The sequence below is a fragment of the Ixodes scapularis genome, unplaced genomic scaffold (assembly GCF_016920785.2).
Source record: "Ixodes scapularis isolate PalLabHiFi unplaced genomic scaffold, ASM1692078v2 PGA_scaffold11__112_contigs__length_91849675, whole genome shotgun sequence".
Classification (NCBI taxonomy): Eukaryota; Metazoa; Arthropoda; class Arachnida; order Ixodida; family Ixodidae; genus Ixodes; species Ixodes scapularis.
The window spans coordinates 52374564-52392830 of NW_024609837.1; the positions used below are offsets into that span (position 1 = coordinate 52374564).

The 18267-nt window shown below is 44.6% G+C and overlaps 1 protein-coding gene across 1 annotated transcript in view; it reads right to left on the minus strand.

The window, feature by feature from the left end:
- Window positions 1-2625: 2625 nt before the first annotated feature.
- Window positions 2626-18267, minus strand: part of LOC115333095 — a 46476-nt gene continuing 30834 nt past the window's right edge. The window contains exons 7-9 of the mRNA XM_040219832.1: window positions 14281-14355; window positions 11792-11856; window positions 2626-2849 (exon numbers count right to left, since the gene is read on the minus strand). Coding sequence (XP_040075766.1) covers window positions 2626-2849; window positions 11792-11856; window positions 14281-14355 — 364 coding nt within the window. The remainder of the gene's footprint in view (window positions 2850-11791; window positions 11857-14280; window positions 14356-18267) is intronic.

Sequence of the window (18267 nt, forward strand, 5' to 3'; positions counted from 1 at the left end):
GGTTAAGATACAAAATTTTGGTGGAAAGGAAATGAGTCTCCTCAGTTTTTAATTTTTCTCGCCACTTTAACTGCTAGGCACGCTATGTCTGAAGTTTTTCAGAAGATCATGGCATCGGTCTCCGCCCGTTTACACTTGGAAAGAAATGCTACCGGCAATAAGGGCTACGAAGTTTTCTTTGTGTTTGAAGTTATGTACGCTAGTGTGTATTACTTGTTTCTCTTGTGCTAACTTTGCGCAAGCTTGCCGGCGTGCTTGCCCGGCGAGTGAGGAAGAGCTAAACTCAACTGGACGTGGTGTGCTATCTTTTACACGAACTCGGTATTCCTATAGACCTTTTCATCTCGGCAGTTACCTGACTGGTGGACACGGGGCATTGACACACATGGTGCCATAGAATGGCTTTAGTTTGGTTGGTTTTTGGTTTCAGCGGGCTCGCAACTGTGTTATGTGCGATAAGAGACAAACCCACCAATCGAAGTCTTGTCTTCTAGTATGTAATTTGTGAAATAAAATTAAATCGTGCAAGAGAATTGACCTCCAGCAAGCTTGGCTCAGTCAAATGCCAGGTACCCCTTCATGGATTTGTGTAGACAGATGTTATTTGTTTGTAACATGTACTACTGATTCAAAACTATCAATAAATTGACTATCAATACTATTGATAGTTTTGCACCACTAGAGCAAACACAGATGCCGCACCGCCGCTCACCTCCCTTCCTCCTCTCCGCCCAAACTCCCGTCTTCATCATCACTGAAAGTTGAACAAAGTCGGGATGGTAAGTGCTCGGGCTAGTTGGTGTCCCATTTGAAAAAATAAAGTGAGAAAAAGAAGAGAGCGACGCAAACTACTATATCTATGTATATCTATATCTATACTTCCTGTGTTCTCAAAAAGTCTAGAAAAAATAATTCACTCTCGTGTTGTTAACTTTTGTGATAAGCACTCTATAATTACTGATTGTCAATTTGGATTTAGAAAGAATAGGTCAACCGAAACAGCGTTATTGGTTCAAAAAGAAGAAATACTTAAGAATTTTGAAGAAAAAACCTTAACGCTTGGGATATTTTTAGACTTCAGCAAAGCATTTGACTGTATAAATCATTCCATTTTGTTAGATAAACTATATGCTTACGGCATTCGTGATCTTCCTCATGCTCTAATCAAATCTTATTTAGAATATCGTACCCAGTTTGTGCAAATTAATAATGAGAAATCAATTCCATTAACTATATCAGCTGGAGTGCCCCAAGGAAGTATTTTAGGACCACTTCTTTTTTTGTTGTATATTAATGATATTGTGAACATTGATTCAAACTGTAAATATATAATCTATGCGGATGACACGAGTATTTTTTTTTCTGATATATCCGAAGAGGCCCTCATAAATAAAGCTAACGCATTTCTTTCAAAGTTAAAAGTATGGTCTCAGTCCAATTGCTTGGCTATAAATACTTCGAAAACAAAAGCAACGATGTTTCGCCCACGCGGCTCAGGTAACCGAGTTTACACTCCTCTTCATTTCGGGTCTTCATACATTGAATTTGTGAATAGCATAAAAACTCTCGGAGTCATTTTTTCCGAAGACATGCTCTGGACAAATCACGTAAAACATCTCTGCTCTAAATTAGGCAAAGTCGCAGGAATTATGAACAAGCATAGGCACGTTCTTCCATCGAGCGTAAAAAAGGTTTTGTACAATTCCTTATTTTATTCTCATTTATGTTACTGCACCCTCATCTGGGGTAACACGTCTTACTCTAACTTGCATATAATACACTTATTGCAAAAAAAAAGTGCTAAGAATAATAGGTAACGTTCCCTACATACATCATACGGATTCACTGTTCAAGTCGTACAAGATTATTAATATTCACCAAATCTATAACTATCGTTTAACGATGGCGTATAAATATGCGGCATTAGGACGCTCAAATGTAATTCTTCAACTGTCTGATTTAAAAGAAAAAAGTGATTATTATTCATCGAGAAATCACCAGCCCTGGCAAATTCCGAAATGTAGAACAAACTATGGAAAACAAAAAATAAGTTATGCCTTACCGTCTATTCTGAACGAATATTTTGTTAAAAACATAGATAATGTGCAATTGTCCAACAGCCAAATATTCAATTTGTTCATTTGATTTTTTTCTTTTTTGACCAGTGTACTGTATGTACTCCGTCGTAGCTGCTGAATGGGGGGCCCGGAGCCTCGTCAAGCTGCATTTATGCAGCTTTTTCTTCGGCCTCCCATTCACCACTTGTATTTGTGGTGAAAAATAAAGTTCGTATCGTATCGTATCGTATCGTAAAGGGGGAAATTAGTCATGCTACCCGAGGAGCCGGACTTTTCTTACTACGGTTTTTGAGCTGAAAAAAAGTATAGTCGGTAAATAGAAAAAAAAAATAATGTATCTGCACTGGCACGTTCGAGTTACTCAATGATTAAAAATAGGTCACTAACATTTCAACCCGGATATCAGAAAAAAACACATGAAGTACGAGCTTGCTGTAGAAACGTATTTATTAAAAAAAGAAAATTACAAGCACATCACTGGCATACGAACCCCGTACAACCAAAACTCGTGCCATTGAGATGCACCGGGCTATAGTGAGACTCATTTTTAGCAGTAATCGGGAAGTGGAGTCTCTGTAGTTGTAGTTGTCGCCGGAGGTTCTGGTTGAGGCGCAGGTCCAGGTGGAGGCAGAGGTCCAGGTGGAGGTGGAGGTCCAGGTGGAGGCGGTGTTGGCGAGGTCTCGTCCGGAACTTCTGGCGGTTCGGGGCCAGTGGGCGGTTTTTCTGACGGAACTGGCTCTCCAGGCTCACTCGGCGGTGCGGGTGGTTTGGCTGAAAGAGTTAAACCTTATGAAAATATGAGAAGAAGGTGCTCTGAAGGAATGCTCTTTCCGACACGGGAACATTAGCTCCGTGTAAACATTAGCTGATACTATTGTCTGACCTAGGGAGCAGAAAATAAAGTTCAGCTAAAGCAACACAATGGGCTCGAACAAGTGGTAGTGTTCATTTTGTCTCATTTTATGATGATCAGAAATTCAAATTAGCCTACAATTTCTGACAGCCTAAGAAAAAAACGCAAGGCGTGGCTAATGTTCTTCCCGCCTCTTGCTTGGGGATTACTTCTCCGGCGTTCTCACTGGCTAATGCCTCAATCTTATTGGCTGAGAACAATAATAAGATGCTGGGCAGTCGCAACGCACTGCCCTTCTCGAGCTGACTATGACTACAGGAAGACTGGTTTGGAGGTTTCGGAACGTTCTTTCTTGATTATGAAATTGTCTGTCAAATTGGTTGTAAATGGGTACGGAAACAAAATCTTAGCGCCTCTTTCGTTGCCTTAATGTGGCCTATTGATCATCAAGTTAAAAAAACCTCATAAACACCAGTCGTTCGTTGGAAAACGCGGAAAGGATATTTTAAAAGGAATTAAATGATTTACAAATTTCACTTAACGGATGCCCCTGAAACATCGACGGAAGTTCGTGTCATCATTGTCTCTGTAAGAACAGCGCTGTGCCGCGGGAGTACGTCGTACTATATTTAGTCTCACCCTACGATGGGCTAAAGGCAAAAGCTACGAACCGCCAGATCCAATCACGAGCCACTTAGAAAGTGTGCGCCATTCCGCTCCGATGCGGGGGATCGGTGGCCGAGTGGGCTAGCGGCGCGCACACCAGCTCGGAGCACGTGGAGCGGAAGCTCGCGCTGCAGAACCCAGGGATCCTGGGCTCAATCCCCACCCCTGCCCGTTTCGATCTGGATGAACATCGTACCGGCGTGCGGTCGTGTATCGCTACAGCGTGATGCACGTTAAAGAAAAACCCCAGGCTAGCGGTCGTACTGCACTGGCAAAATTGCTCATCTACACAGCTAGGAGACTCGTCGCCCGTTGAGGCAGACCAAGTTCTAGGCTGTATAAACGTACACACAACCCCCAATTTGATGCACGTATCGGTGCCCGCGTTTGGGATCACTGGTGGGGATGGGCGGACAGCGGTTCGAATCGGAAAGCAGTAAGTGACTTTAACAATTTTAGAGTGCCAAAAAAAGCCACAACGCTCTTTGCAGTGTCGAAACTATAGAAATGCTGCAGCGTGTTAGGGTTCGGAGCATCATTCGTTCATCCCTAATCAATGCTAAGCATGTCATAGTTTAGCGTGGAACGTGATAGGACCTGGCGGACCGTGGCTTTGGCCTTTAGTCTATCGTAGGATGAGACAAAGTATAGAAGTGTATACAAATCAGGCCGGTACACGAGCGCGAGAGATTGGCGGATAAGGCAAGCGTTGAGTAAACCACGCGGGGCTGCGTCGGCAAGCTTCGTAAAGCCGTTCCTGTGTTAACAAAGTTGGTGGCCGGTCGGCCGCCCCTTTAAAAAGTATTGTTTCCTTCGCTGGAGAGATCAAATGTTCGCAATCATTCTGTGCGTTTACAGCGAGACGCCGTGCAATTGTGCAGCAGAGGGATTATGCAGTGGTGCGATATAACTTAATAAATAGCTAAAACACGTATCAAAGACCACATAACGAAAACACAGGATTTGCAGTAGAGCCAAGAAAACGCCGATTATTTTTATTGTATTTAGTAACACATACATTAGCTATTTTAATAAGTTGTACCACACGGCTATCAAGCCCCTCGTAAAATGTGGGGCCGTCTGTTCGACTATAGTGTGCTATTCCTCGAATTAAAGTTTTGGGGTGTATTATATGGGACAAAGGGTGTAAGAATACACCCTTTTTCCTAAAAGTGCAGAACGGGATTGGCTAAGGTTCCTCGTAGCGTCCGCTGCGTCCGGACGTAAGGTGGGACGTAGTGTTAAGGCCGGTTCACACATACAGCGGAGCGCTAAGTTAGCGCTACGTGAGCGCTCGAAGGAGCGCTCATGTGGCGCTTCCTAGCGCGTGAAGTAGCGCTTGGTTAGCGCTTCAGTAGTGCTCTGCTAGCGCTACAGAAGCTCTTTGTTAGCGCTCTCACGCTCCTTGTGCCGTGCTTGCTGCTGCGGAACAGGGCGTGCACGGCGATTCCTTTGTTGTTGTTTTTCCTTTGGCATTGAAAGAACAGAAAGTAAAAGAGCCGCTCTCCAAGCAAAGGGTCGGCAGGCGATCCGGAGTCATCGACTCATAGCGACTAATTGATTGGGTATAGACCTCATCACTTTCTATTCGATATGCGTGACCCTGGTTTCAAAGACAGTTAAAAGTAATCGCCTTCAAAAGAGCTCTGTGTCTCGGTCCCTCAGCCTAGGAACAAGGTTCGCCGGGTACCCGTCGGTATCTCGGTGGGGAAAGATTTGGCGCACCCAGAAGTCTCTTCTGGGCGTTAAGCCGTCTACACACACGGTACTAATTGCGTATGTAAGAGCATTTGTGGCGTTTCTATTTCAGCGTCCCACATGTCCGCCATAGTGCTGCTGATGCACCCAACCACAGGAATCGGAACCGCAGTGCACGCGCTAATCCGCAGCAGTAACCACGGTACAAGAAGCGCTAACAAGGTGCTACTGAAGTGCTAACAAAGCGCTACAGAAGCGCTAACAAAGCGCTACATAAGCGCTAATCGCGCGCTATATTAGAACTAAGTCACGCACCAGGAAGCGCCACATGAGCGCTCCTTGGAACGCTTACGTAGCGCTAACTTAGCGCTCCGCTGCATGTGTGAACAGGCCTTTAAACTCTAATACTGCGCTGGTCTGCTTGCAATAGATCGCATGTTATGTGTGAGCCGTTGCAGCACTTACATAGCTTGCTTGTTATTTTGTTATAAGTGTGCTAAGTCTAATGCGTTTGTCGAGCGATCATGTGTTTAACGCTGGCAGTGTTCCTAATAATTCAAATCTCTCGCGAACAGTCAAGAAGCTGGCGGTGCCCCCTTAAACTGTGCTTGGACCACGACCGGTTTGTGGAAACGTCCTATTGTCCAAGTTATCGTCGACGCAACTGAATCTTCGGAATTCGGCCTTAGCGCGGATTCTACCTATTAGGGACGTCGACTTCAGTCATCCTTGGATGTGGAGGGCATCTAATGAGACAACAAAGCTACGTTTAACTTGAATTGCAGCATTTTGTTTTTGAGATTGGAGTACACTAGGCATACAGAACCCTTCGCGAGTCTTGTTTCTTCAGTTCTGCGCAATTTGTGGGGCGCAACTTTGAGTCAAAGAGGATTAACAGCAAGGCTTCGAAATTAAGTGGATGGGGACCAAATATAAAGGAGTAACTTTTAGTACAGTGGGCCTAAATGCAAGGGTGAATGGTAAGTCCTCGGCAGACATGTACACTTTACAAAAAAGGCAACTAAACAAGTAACCAAATACGTCACCCGTTACCTACTCTCAAAATGCGCCCGTCATTATACTACAAAAGTAACTACCTTAAAATACCGGGCAAGCGCCCACTCAAAATTTAGAGATAATGCGAAAAAATAGGGGATGGGCGCTTGTCCAGTCATCAATTTTACATATAAATGTACTGCGCATATTTCCTGAGATCTCACAAATTCGGGTGTGGGCGCTTAATGTAGAATGAGCGGATGCGCGGTATTCACCGGTAGTTACTTTTTTTTGTTACTTTGACGACCAAATACACAGCTGCTTTTGTTTCATGGTTTATTGTTTTCTTTTCAGTACTCGTTGCACTTAAAGGGATACTGGACCGGAGTTTCGAGCTCACAAATCAAGGTTGGACGGATAGATGGGTTACTGCAGAACGCCAAAACATCGCTCATACAGCGATATCTCTAACGGATTGCTGTATTTTTGGAAAAGAAGTGCGTGAATGAACATGGCCGACGAGGCCGACCGGACAATCATGATGTCACGATTCTCATTCCCTCTTCCTCGCTTTGTTCCGTCGAGCTGGTGAACCGAAGCGAGGAGAGAAGCGAGACCTCTTCCCCTCCTTCTCAACTGTTCCAGGAGGACAACAAATCCTTTCTAGGGGGAATACAGGACACTCCGCTCATTTGCATTAGACGGAGCGATGGCCACGCCAATTCCTCCCCTGGTGGCGCGCGCGCGGATGATTTGGGTGTTTCCTTCTCCCTATTTTCCCTCCCCTCCTATCCCATTTTCTCCTCCCGCCAGAACACGTGACCAATATGCGTCACCAACGATACCAAACGCGGGCGGAAACGCGGAAGGTAGCTCCAATTGCAACTTTACATGCGCAACGAAGACAAGGAAAGAACGAAAGCACCGACGCTACGTCGTCGCCTAGTGTTGCTTAACTAACAGCTACCCCGTTGGCCGCCCGCTGAAGAGCAGCTGCTGGCAATTTTAACTTCAAACCGAAATAAATTACTAGCATTGCTTTAGAAGCACCAAATATGATCACAGCCGAAATGTTATGTCACAAAGAGGCGCAGATAAACAGGCGGTTTCTCTGTGACGTAATATTTGGCTATAATCTCATTTGATGCTTCTAAAGGGATATCAGTCATTTATTTCGTTTCGATTTTGGACTCAAAGGGACCTTTAAGAACCCAGAAAACGCTCTTTCTATCGAGCACGAGCTTTCTTTCTTTGATAGCACTTTGTCGCACGGGCAGCCAAAGACCTGCGGAGTGCAACGAGCGCGTACTTGAGGCGGACCATCACTGGCATAGCCTCCTCTTAGACAAGTACGTAACGCGTTACAAGTAACGAGTTACTTTACCTAGTTACTATTTTCGGTAACAATTAACGTATTTAGTAATTTTTCTAGAAAAGGAACGCTTAACGTATTTAGTTACTTTTGAGCAGTAACCTGTAGAACACCGCTTAAACGGCCTTGTTTTAGAGCGCAGCTCTTAGGCGCCCGTTTCCGGCTTGAGCGGCGTCGGCGTCGCCGTAGGCATGGTGCATTATGGGAAACGTTCCATAATGCGCTGCGGTGACGCGCGCATTGCATTATGGGACGTTTCCCATCATGCACCGTGCGGGAGGGAGGAGGAGGGGGAGGGGGAATAGGAGGAAGGGGGAGGAGGGAGGAGGAGGATGGGGACGAGGGCTGAGGTGGAGGGGAGGAGGAGGGACGAGGAGGAAGAGGGGAGGAGGCGAAGAGCACGAGAGGAGTAGATTTCGGTTTCGATCGACACCTCGACAAGAAATTATACACAGAGCGTGGACTATTAACGTCCGTTATCTCATGTGTTTCTGGTCCCGAGAGCGTCATTTGTGGTGTCTAGAATAACCCAAATGGCCAGACTTCGAAGCTTTAGCACGAGCCCGAGACGTATAGCTTGTATTAACACATGCTTGTTGTATTTTTGTACTTGAGCCTTTCTGTTAGCGTTTCGACGTATGTGGACGAGCCAGTGCTGGGAATCTCGACGCTGCGAAGCTCGGGGATCTTGCTTGTGTACGAATCAACAATCTATCAGAACCAATATGTATGCATACATCAAGCTCGCGCCATTACGTTAGTGTTGTTGATCAGGAAGTTTGTTTGTTTCGTGCGTTCATAGACGAAATATAACGTTTTGCAATTACTGTTTTTCTTAATACGCCTAAGTACGCGAGGTAAAACTCAGAGGTGCCATTGAAAGCTTCATTTGAACACACTTCTGTTCTCTTATATGTACTGACCCGCAGCACTGCACGAAGCGAAGCACCCATCCGCTAGCATTATACTAATATTCAACATCGCGTATGCGCATAAAGTTATCCTGCAATCATATAGACACATTCGCACCTACAAACCGTTTTAAGAAAGCCAAAGTCGAGCACTTCTGAGAAGAATGTCGCACCGTTCGCCGGAAGTTCGCCGGACGGGCGTGAACCCCTATGCGGTGCGCCAAAGGTACGAAATTATTCAAAGCGCATTTGACGGTTGCTAATTACCATAATATTTGTTATGTGTTTGTCTTCTTCCTGACTGAGTATGCCGAGATAATTTCAGACACACCGTTCAGACACAAATTTTGGGCTTAGCGAGGAGTAGGGGACGCTTGTTAGGGCCTCCGTCGTAGCTAGCCGATCCCAGCGTTTGCGAAAACTTAATCTCCTATCAGCATAAAATTTGAGTGGGAGATATATGATGACACGAGGAAGACATCATAGTAACTTTTGTGCAGTAGTGAGGTCGAATTTATTACGTTTCCTTAAACGTTCATGCGTAAACGCTGGGCTCAACTTTGATACTCCTGTGAGGATGCGGCTTGCTTTTGGCCCAATGAAGTAACAAGAAGCAGATGTTCGGCAAACAAAATACGTGTAAGGCTCAAGGTGACCAAATTTCAGTTGTAGTTCACTGTTACTAGACGGGATTATTGAAATTGAGCTCAAGGATGCACTTGTGGGTTGAAGTGTCTAAGCCACGTCCTACTACGTTTGCATACGCACGCACAATATCCGGTGTTTCGGGAACCAAGGAAAGTGCCCCGGTCTTAGTTTTGTATCGCTCCAGAATGAGTGTATTGTACTTTTGTAATAAGTCAGATAATCGAAAACGCAAGCAGCGCGTTCGGGCGCGGCGTGATAGCATGAGATGAAGCAGCTCAGTCGAAACCGAAACTGAGTGGCCAACTAGTTCCCAGAGTGCACTGCGTGCTATTTCGCCGCGATGGGGCGCGTCGGTTTTGGAAGAACTCCATTCGGTGTTACAGAGAGTTGAAAACGTCTTTAATTTTTAGAGCGCAGCTCTTAGGCGCCCGTTTCCTGCTTGAGCGGCGTAGCGTCGCCGTCGCCGTCGGCGTCGGCGTAACCGCGCGGTGCATTATGGGACATTTGCCATGACGCAACGCGCGGGGAGGAGGAGGAGTGGGAGGGGAGGAGGAGGGTGAAGGGCAGGAAGGAGGGGAAGAATAAAGACGAGGGGAGGGGGAGGAGGATGAGAAAGAGGAGGACGGAAGAGGGGAGGAGGAGGAATGAGAAGGAGGAGGGAGGAAGAAGAGAGGAGGGGAGAAGCTTGAACGATGAGGGGAGAAGGTGAAGGAGGCGGGGGAGGAGGAGGACGAGGAGGAGGAAGAGGAGGGAGGAGGTGAGGAGGAGTAGCAGGGAGGATGAGGAGGTGACGAGGAGGGAGGAGGGCTATACCCTCCCTTCAATACCCTGCCCTCCTCCTCCTGAAGAGGTGCGCCCTAATTCGGCGTTACGGGGGGTTGTAAACGTCTTTAATTTTTTATTCAGCCTCAGTATGCGTCTATTGCGAGAACGGTAGGTGGGCAACCCAAAGAACAACCAAACACAATGACAGTACAGCAACGTATATCGCTGAACACGTCAGTCGAACAGTTCGACTGACGTGTCCAGCCATAAACGGTGCTGTACTGAACTCTACAGCTGGGAATGCCCTTCGCCCAGGTTTGCTGGTTGAACCTTCTAGAACCGGGAGCGGACCGAATGTAAACCCGGAGGTTGCGAACACGGGAAGGCACAGAACCCATTACCCGCTGTCCTCAATAAAGGCGCAGTTCCCGAAGATTTATCAGCTCTTCCTGAAGCACTACTCTGCCGTTCCTTTGAGGGAGTTGGTAGAACGACTTTTCAGCGTCGACGGAGATGTATTTTCAAGAAAGCGGGGAAACATAACTGATGAAAACTTCGAAAGGCAGCTACTACTTCAGTGCAAGGACTACCAAAAATATAACAATAAAGCATTAAACAAAAGCAGTTGTGTATTTGGTCTCCAAAGTAACGTGAAAAGTAACTCGCTACTTCTGGTATAGCGCGTACATGTCTGCCTGCTCTATACTCACAAAACCTGGCAGTTCGACGACGGAGCCTAAGAGTGCCCGGTCGCAGACTTAGAGCGCGAGGATCTGGTAGCACAGAGCATCAAAGAGCCATTTCTCGGGGAACCTGGACGTCAGCACACAGCTTCTGCAGCGGCGAGGAACTGAAACACACTTGTTCGCTCGGGAGAGATGTGTTTCGGCGTCTCGCCGCAGCGGGGCGCCAGTCATGTGACTCTCCTCTTATCTGCTGTCTGCCGCTCCACCTTTTTCATTTCGGTGGCTGCTTCTCGTGGAGATCTGCCAGGCTTAGTCAGTATATAGGAGGCTATGCTTCTGGCTTAACCTCTCACGGACTATATACTCGTGGATAACTTTTACGTGGATATGTAGTCAAAGGTGTGGGAGCGCATGCTCGGGCGGCGATGAAATCTGCGCATGTGCACTTTTTCTTTCGGAAATTCCAGAGAAAGTTTTCCAGGAGTATAGAATATATTTTCCTTTTTGACGACGGACTGTTGAATCTAATTATGTAGAATTTTAAACAGACATGGGATTGTAACGAGACTTACCTTTAGATGCAATTATAAAATAAAGTGTACTCTTTCAGACCAAAAATTGACGCAAAAAAAAATAAAGATACGTGCAGGTAGAGCCACTACATTTACTCAAGACTGAAGAGTCGTTTAGTTTTGTCTTTTACGCCGTGTTTGATCGGACACGCTTTCATAGTAAGCCATGACTGGCTCTCCTAAAATTGGTATATTTCGGCGCGTCGTTTATCTCCCTTGTTTTATTGTAAAACAGTTGCGTCCCCACGTTTCTAACGTCGTTGATTAGAAAGTTAAACGAGTTGCGCTGTCGAAAGGGGAAGAAATGTGCCAGAAGGTTAGAACAAAAATATAAGACAAAGAGTGTTTTACTGAACCATATAAGGATCATAGTAACTTCAACATAGGACATACCTAAATAAAATAAAATAATTTCGTTATATTCGGATGAAATGTGTTCATTCTATGTTGCATAAAATATTTTTTAAGGTCAAACGCCTGTAAAATGTAGTTACATATAAGAGTTGACTCGTCACCCATTTTGTAATAAAAAAACGGTTAACTTACGTGGAGGGTGTGGTTCACCTGGAGATATGGGTATTGACCCGTCTTCGCGTCCATGCTTGCACGTTCTAGATTCAAGTGCATAAAATATTGATTTATTTAATATAACTCAATTTGTGTTGAGTGTATTGACAAAAGGTCAGACTTACAGGTAATAAACAATATTGACTGTTCTGTCCGGTTTTGTTTTTTTCTTTCCGGATAATAACTAATATTCGTGAATTTTTTAACCGATCATAGTTACACGGACATGCACCACAGTTGAAAATGCATAATATTTATGCTGCGCCATTAAAGCGGTATTCACATGAATTAGAATATCCAGGGATTTTTCCCCAGCGTGGGCATCACCCAAGAAAAACATAAGGCATTTGCGATATGGCGCTGCGCCATCAGCTCTGCGCCGGAAGTTTGAAAAGAGGGATCTCCTGCGATAGAACTAATCTCGATAGGTCGGCAAATGAGTTTGTTAAAAATGATATTCCATTGTTAAACGGTTTGTTGCCAGGTGAAGTGTAAATTCCACTAAACTCTGTCGGCGGTGGTGCTAAGAGTAGAAACCGTTAAATCGGACTGATGTTGGTGACATTCTTCCCCGCGGCACCTCGTCGGTGTGAACAATAAAGTCGAGGAAGGTAATGGACTCGCTGTCAAAGTCAGGCCCGTCCCTTCGCAGATTTTTCCATGTATGATTTTCCGCGCTACTTAAAATTGTATTTTCCGTGGTCCGGCTTTGTTCTTTTAGATTGCTTGCGTGGAGACGTCCGACCAGTCCGATGTCCGCTCGTGAATTGATTAATTCAGTAATGCGCACGATGGTAGTCCCGCGCGTCGAACTTTTCTGCTACCCAATGGTCTGCCGCCACAGCTTTCAAAAGTAGCTGGATAACATTGTTATATATCATATCCGTAAACCTGTTCAATCCTAGAGCAGTAAACATTGCATTGTAGTTGCTATTTCGGAAGACGTTTACCGGATTTTTCGGCAACATATGCTCTGTTTGGTTTCAACCCAAGACCATAAAAAATCTTTGTTTCGCTCGCCGTTTTGTGACCCTAAATAGTTTTCACATCATAGCAAATCGTGGTGTTTAGGGCAGTGCTGCAATGGAGAGTTTGAGAATGCCATATGAAACCGAAACTATTAGGAAAGGAAGTTTTGTATAGTCTAAATGGAGCAAGATAAGCCAAAAAAAAATGAGCTCGCCGTTTTGTCGAAATGACATTTAGAACATTATGAGAATGACGAAACTCGCCCGGACAAGTGCCACTGGCGCAGACATTGATAGGCTGTGCACAGCCTCAGCATTACGGGGAACCTAGAATTTGACACTAATCTAGTTTGTAATTAGTTGTTAATGACTGTATTAAAACAGACCCAATTTTCAGTTTCCTTGACTGACATGTTCTCACTTAGTCGTTTGATTACCCTAAGTTTCAAAGAACACCTTTTCCACATTCACCACACTCACTCAATGATGCCCCCTAATCAAGTGGCTGTGAATTTACAGTAGTTAAAGCTAGCCAATCAGCGATATGCGAAAGCCAGAAGGCAGTCGGCACCTTGCATCAAAACGTTGCATAATCATAAAATGTCGAAACTCTGGCAACAATAATTCAGTGTCTCTGACTGAAGTATTTGCTTTGATATACATTTTTAAAGTGTTCTCACACAGTTAGAGAAGTGGGCATATCGCACAAAAAAAGCAATACAAGGACACACAGATACCACAAAATAAAAGTAATGATATCACGTGACACTTGATTTTTAAAAGTAACAAAAATACTTTGACATTACTTTCCAATTCAAACAGGCCGTAACTCGTGCACATTTTGTTTAAAATGCCAGAACTACGCGCGTCTCAAAATGAGCCATACTGAACAGTCTCCCCGATGGCGCATTGGACAGAAGTGCTAAGTATGATGAACAGCTTCTTTAGATGTGACTCAACGGCAGTCAGCTTACCGGCTTCGCTGTTCCCTTCCTGATTTTGGAGAAGTCGTAGCCCATTTGAGTAACCCAAGTCGGGCCATGATATCTCATCCTCATAGGAAATCGTCATGATAAACGTTTTTGTTTAGACTCGGGCGCAATCTTGTTCTTTTTTTCCAAGAGCACTAGTCGAAGCGTTTTCATGCATTCCACTCGAAACGTAATGTTTCAAAACGCCAGAAAAGCTCAATGTTTCGCGTGTTGCCACACAAATGCGATCGCCTTTAAAAAAGGACATGCCCAGTTTTATTGGTGCTTTTTGGCTTAAAGCAAAAAGCAAATCCTATGCATAACTGACAAATTCATGACTATCGTAAGATTTAGCGTACATGTCATAGTATATCCATGAAAGCACAGATTGTGATTCAGTATAGGTTGAGCATGAACATGTCCCACGTAACACATACAATCATTATTTTATTCTATTAGCCACATTGTATACAGTAAAGGACGAAAGTTGTAAAATCTGAATTTTTAAATTTAATGATAATTTACGTACCTTAAGAATTCCATCACTTTTGTATGCTTATCTGATGGAAGGTTAAACACATGCCCACCATCACCAAGGTGTATGCTGAAATATTAACATAGGATATTTTCAGATTACCCCAAGAATCATCCTAACTACTTAAATAACTGAATAAGCAGTAAAACACGTATAGCTTATAAGTGTTTCTTTAATGATCTGAGTTTCATGCCTTGGGGCTTGGGGAAACAAAACTACAGCGTGCGTGCAGTGCGCGCGTCTTTGGCTGATGACACCGATGGCGTTATTATCAAGTTTGGTTTATTTCTGAAGAAGGCGAATCCCCACATATTGTTAAATTTTCTTTGGGGATGGGTATAAACAGTGATATAACCCAATATTAATACTAATAAAAAAGAGGGGATGAACATGTAAATCACTATTCAACTGGTGATACCGCTTATGAGTAGGATAGCCTCGTGACAAACATTTCTCGCCTTCGGGACGATCTAGTGTAGGTTCTCTGATGCTAGCTACAGTGAGCCTAATTTTTGTCGCGGGCGTTTAAACATAATTAAAATTCGCGCACATTGAACAATTCATTATTATTCAAACCTTCTTTTTCACACCAATTTTAATGTCCAGAAGTCATTAAATTTTCTGGTTAAAGATGTGAATAATCAAATCTGTAGTGTGGGCTCAGTGGATCTATCCCAATTTAAATAAATAATGAAAATTAGCTTTGCATGCGGAAGTATTATAATTTATTAATAAACAGGTTACATATAGATTCGGTCGTGAAGATATGGAATAAGGAATTTGTTTTAATTAGAAATTACCGATAAAAACACAGTTATCCATTAGGCAGGAGATCGAACTATAATGGGCGCTTTATGAAGTTTTTTGACCCCGGGGGTAGGTTAGGTTCACAGTTAACAATCTCACCGCCAGATCCTGATTCCGGGACCCGACGATCCGTTAGAAAACCTGGTGCCGACCCCCCATCTCTCTCTGGAAGTTAACGGCATCGAAGAGGAGCTTCCGGTCCTCCCAGCCGATACAAAGGACTCTCAAGCCGCGGGGGAGATTCGACCCGCAAAAAGAAACATGTCGCTCGTCACCCCATATTTCCGAACGCAAGAGGAAGCTTCGCCTCAAAGAAGGTACGACGCGTTATTTTCGACGAAAACTGGGCAGAGCTCCAGGCATTCAAAGAAAGAAAAGAATAACATGCTCGCATAGAGCTGAACAAAAAGAAGTACACCACTTCTGAAGAACACGGAGAAGACATCGCAATATTCTTGCAGAACAAAAACGCGTTCTACAACTACATGAACCAAATCTCCAGCGACAACACCGAGTCACAACATTTGACTTCTCGCACCTAAGCTTCGAGCCAGGGCACACAAAATCTCGCCAATTGCAATGGTATTGCGGCCTCCATTGAACAAGACAACCAAGGTGGCACGTGGAAGCAATACATCAGACGTCGCCGACGTAACCGGTTCGATAAATCCATGTCACAGACACCCACGCACACGGTCGTCCTTAAGCCCGTGTGTCGCGAAGACGTTTACAGCATTGCGAGCAAGAACATTCGCGACGCTATTACCAAGACTGGCGTAAGCAACAAGGAATGCTCAGTTCACACGAATAAACGTTCCACCACCATCGCTATTGCCACGAAGAACCGTGAGGCTATCGAAAAGCTCATGACAACAGGCAAAATCGACCGCAAAGAAAAAGTGCTTGAAATGAAGCCATACGTGCCAACCTCAAGCTCGCAAATCAAGGGAGTCATCTATCTGCGAGGACACGACAACGACGAGACTCGTGATTTGCTAACAAAATAACTCAAGTGCAAAGCCCATGAAACCCTTTTGGCCAGAATCATCGGCCAGTCAGGAAAAACGGTCTTCATTACCTTTGAGGGCCGGTCCCTACCAAACTACGTCCGGTACGCCTGTGAGGCCTTTAGGGTCACCTCATACGGACCTAGGCCCATGGTGTGTTATAACTGTCACCTTGTCTTATAAATATCAAGCGCTGAAGCAGTTGTGGACATGAACACGACGCGTCCGAGAACTGTAAGCTGCAACCCAAATGTGCCGACCGTGGAGGGGCACACGTTGCCACGAGCAATGATTGCCCCAAACCACGATCCCACCCAAGAAAGTGAAACGTCCACTCAAAAAATAGCAGAGCAACAGCTCCTACGCGAGTGGTCGCTCAACAAAAACCTCGTCGCAACAAACACCGTCGCAAGAGTTTCTGCGATCCTTTAAACATTTCCGACTCTGCCATCAGCCATGATGCCCTCTAGCTCCATGCACAATGCGTGGAACTACCTTCTGAATCAGAGCGGAGAGCGCAACACTAGCTCGGACGCGTCTTTTCCCTTCGGATGGATCGCGGAAGTACAAGCCACCTATGGCAGAATTGGCACGCTTGAAGGAAGAGTCCGATCCCTCGAAAGCAAGGCTGACAAGCTATGCGACCTCATCTACGAACTCCTTAGTAAACAGCATGGCAAGTACCGCCTCGGCATCCAGACCCAAACCGCCACGACAAAAAAAGAAAATAACCAAGGTATGGGCCCTTTAGTGGAATTTCAGGGGTCTCCAACAAAAACTTTCCAAGCTTAAGCTCACCCTCGAAAAACTCAAAAAACAAGGCTCCCGATGTCATCCTCCTCCAGGAGGCGAACGTGAAGAGCCTCAAGAATAGAGGGTACAATGCTTTTCTCTAGCCAATAATCGACAATAAAAAAATGGTAACTACGGACTAACAGTTACCCTCGTTCAAAAATCTCTACCGGAAACTCAGATCGACACCAAAAAATGAATGCAACGAACATCTTTAGGTGCTTGGCCCTCGGAGTCAATGTTTTTAATGACTACATTCGTCCAGGCGCCACAGAGCTAGACAACGCATGGTTACGAATACTTATAAACACCAGACCCCCACTATACTAACAGGAGATTTCAACGCTAAGCACACAGAATGGGGCTACAACTCCAAAGACAACAGAGGCAAAGCCATTAAGCGTGAAGAAAGAGGCTAGTTCTCCGCACGAAAAATGTATCACAACGAGACTCGCACAATCCAGCAATCAAACGGACACTACGCCCGACCTCACGTGGACCTCCAGACAATTTAAAGCGAGCTGGTGTGTGCTACTAGATCCCATGGGTAGTGATCATTTACCTACCAAAATTGCTCTTCCACTTAGTGGAAGGGCATTTTAATTATCCGAATATTGATTGGTCGGATACGTGCCCTTTTCTTAGTTGTCATTCCTCTATGTGTTCCAATTTTTTAAGGTTGTGCGTTGATTTCAATCGTTTGCAACTCGTCACTGAACCCACACGACTTGCAGCTATGTCAGCCAATATCCCTGATCTTGTTTTAACTAGTGCGCCGAATCTTGTTTCTTTAGTATCTCAGTTACCAGGCCTCAGTGATCATAGTTCGTTATACATATCTCTAACGATTCCTAAGCACAAATCCTCTAAAGTAACTAAAGCCATTCGCGACTATAGCAAAGGGAACTTCGAAGCTATCAATAACCACTTAGCCTTTTTTTCTAGATGTCTTTATCATTAACCTTTCTGACCGCACCATTCAGGAAAAGTGGACATTGTTTGAGAGTCAAGTGGCGCTGCTCACAGATAAATTCATTCCTTTCCCTTCGATAATATCACACAATCATTCACCCTGGTTTATTGTTACACTAAAAAAGCTTTCTAAAAAAAAAAAAAAAAAAAGATTGTTTCGCTTTGCAAATGCCATAGGCTGCTCGAAACGTTGTGAGGGTTACCAGAACGCAGATGAGGCTTACAAATCTGCTATTCAGGATGCTATGCTTGTGTGTTTTGATAAGACTTTGCCGAATATGTTGTCTACTAATCCTAAGAAGTTTTGAAATATTATTGGTGATAATAATTCGAACGAATTCTCAATCAGGGTGGACGATTGTGTTATACCTAGTGAAGACTGCTGAACTTTTAAACGGGGCTT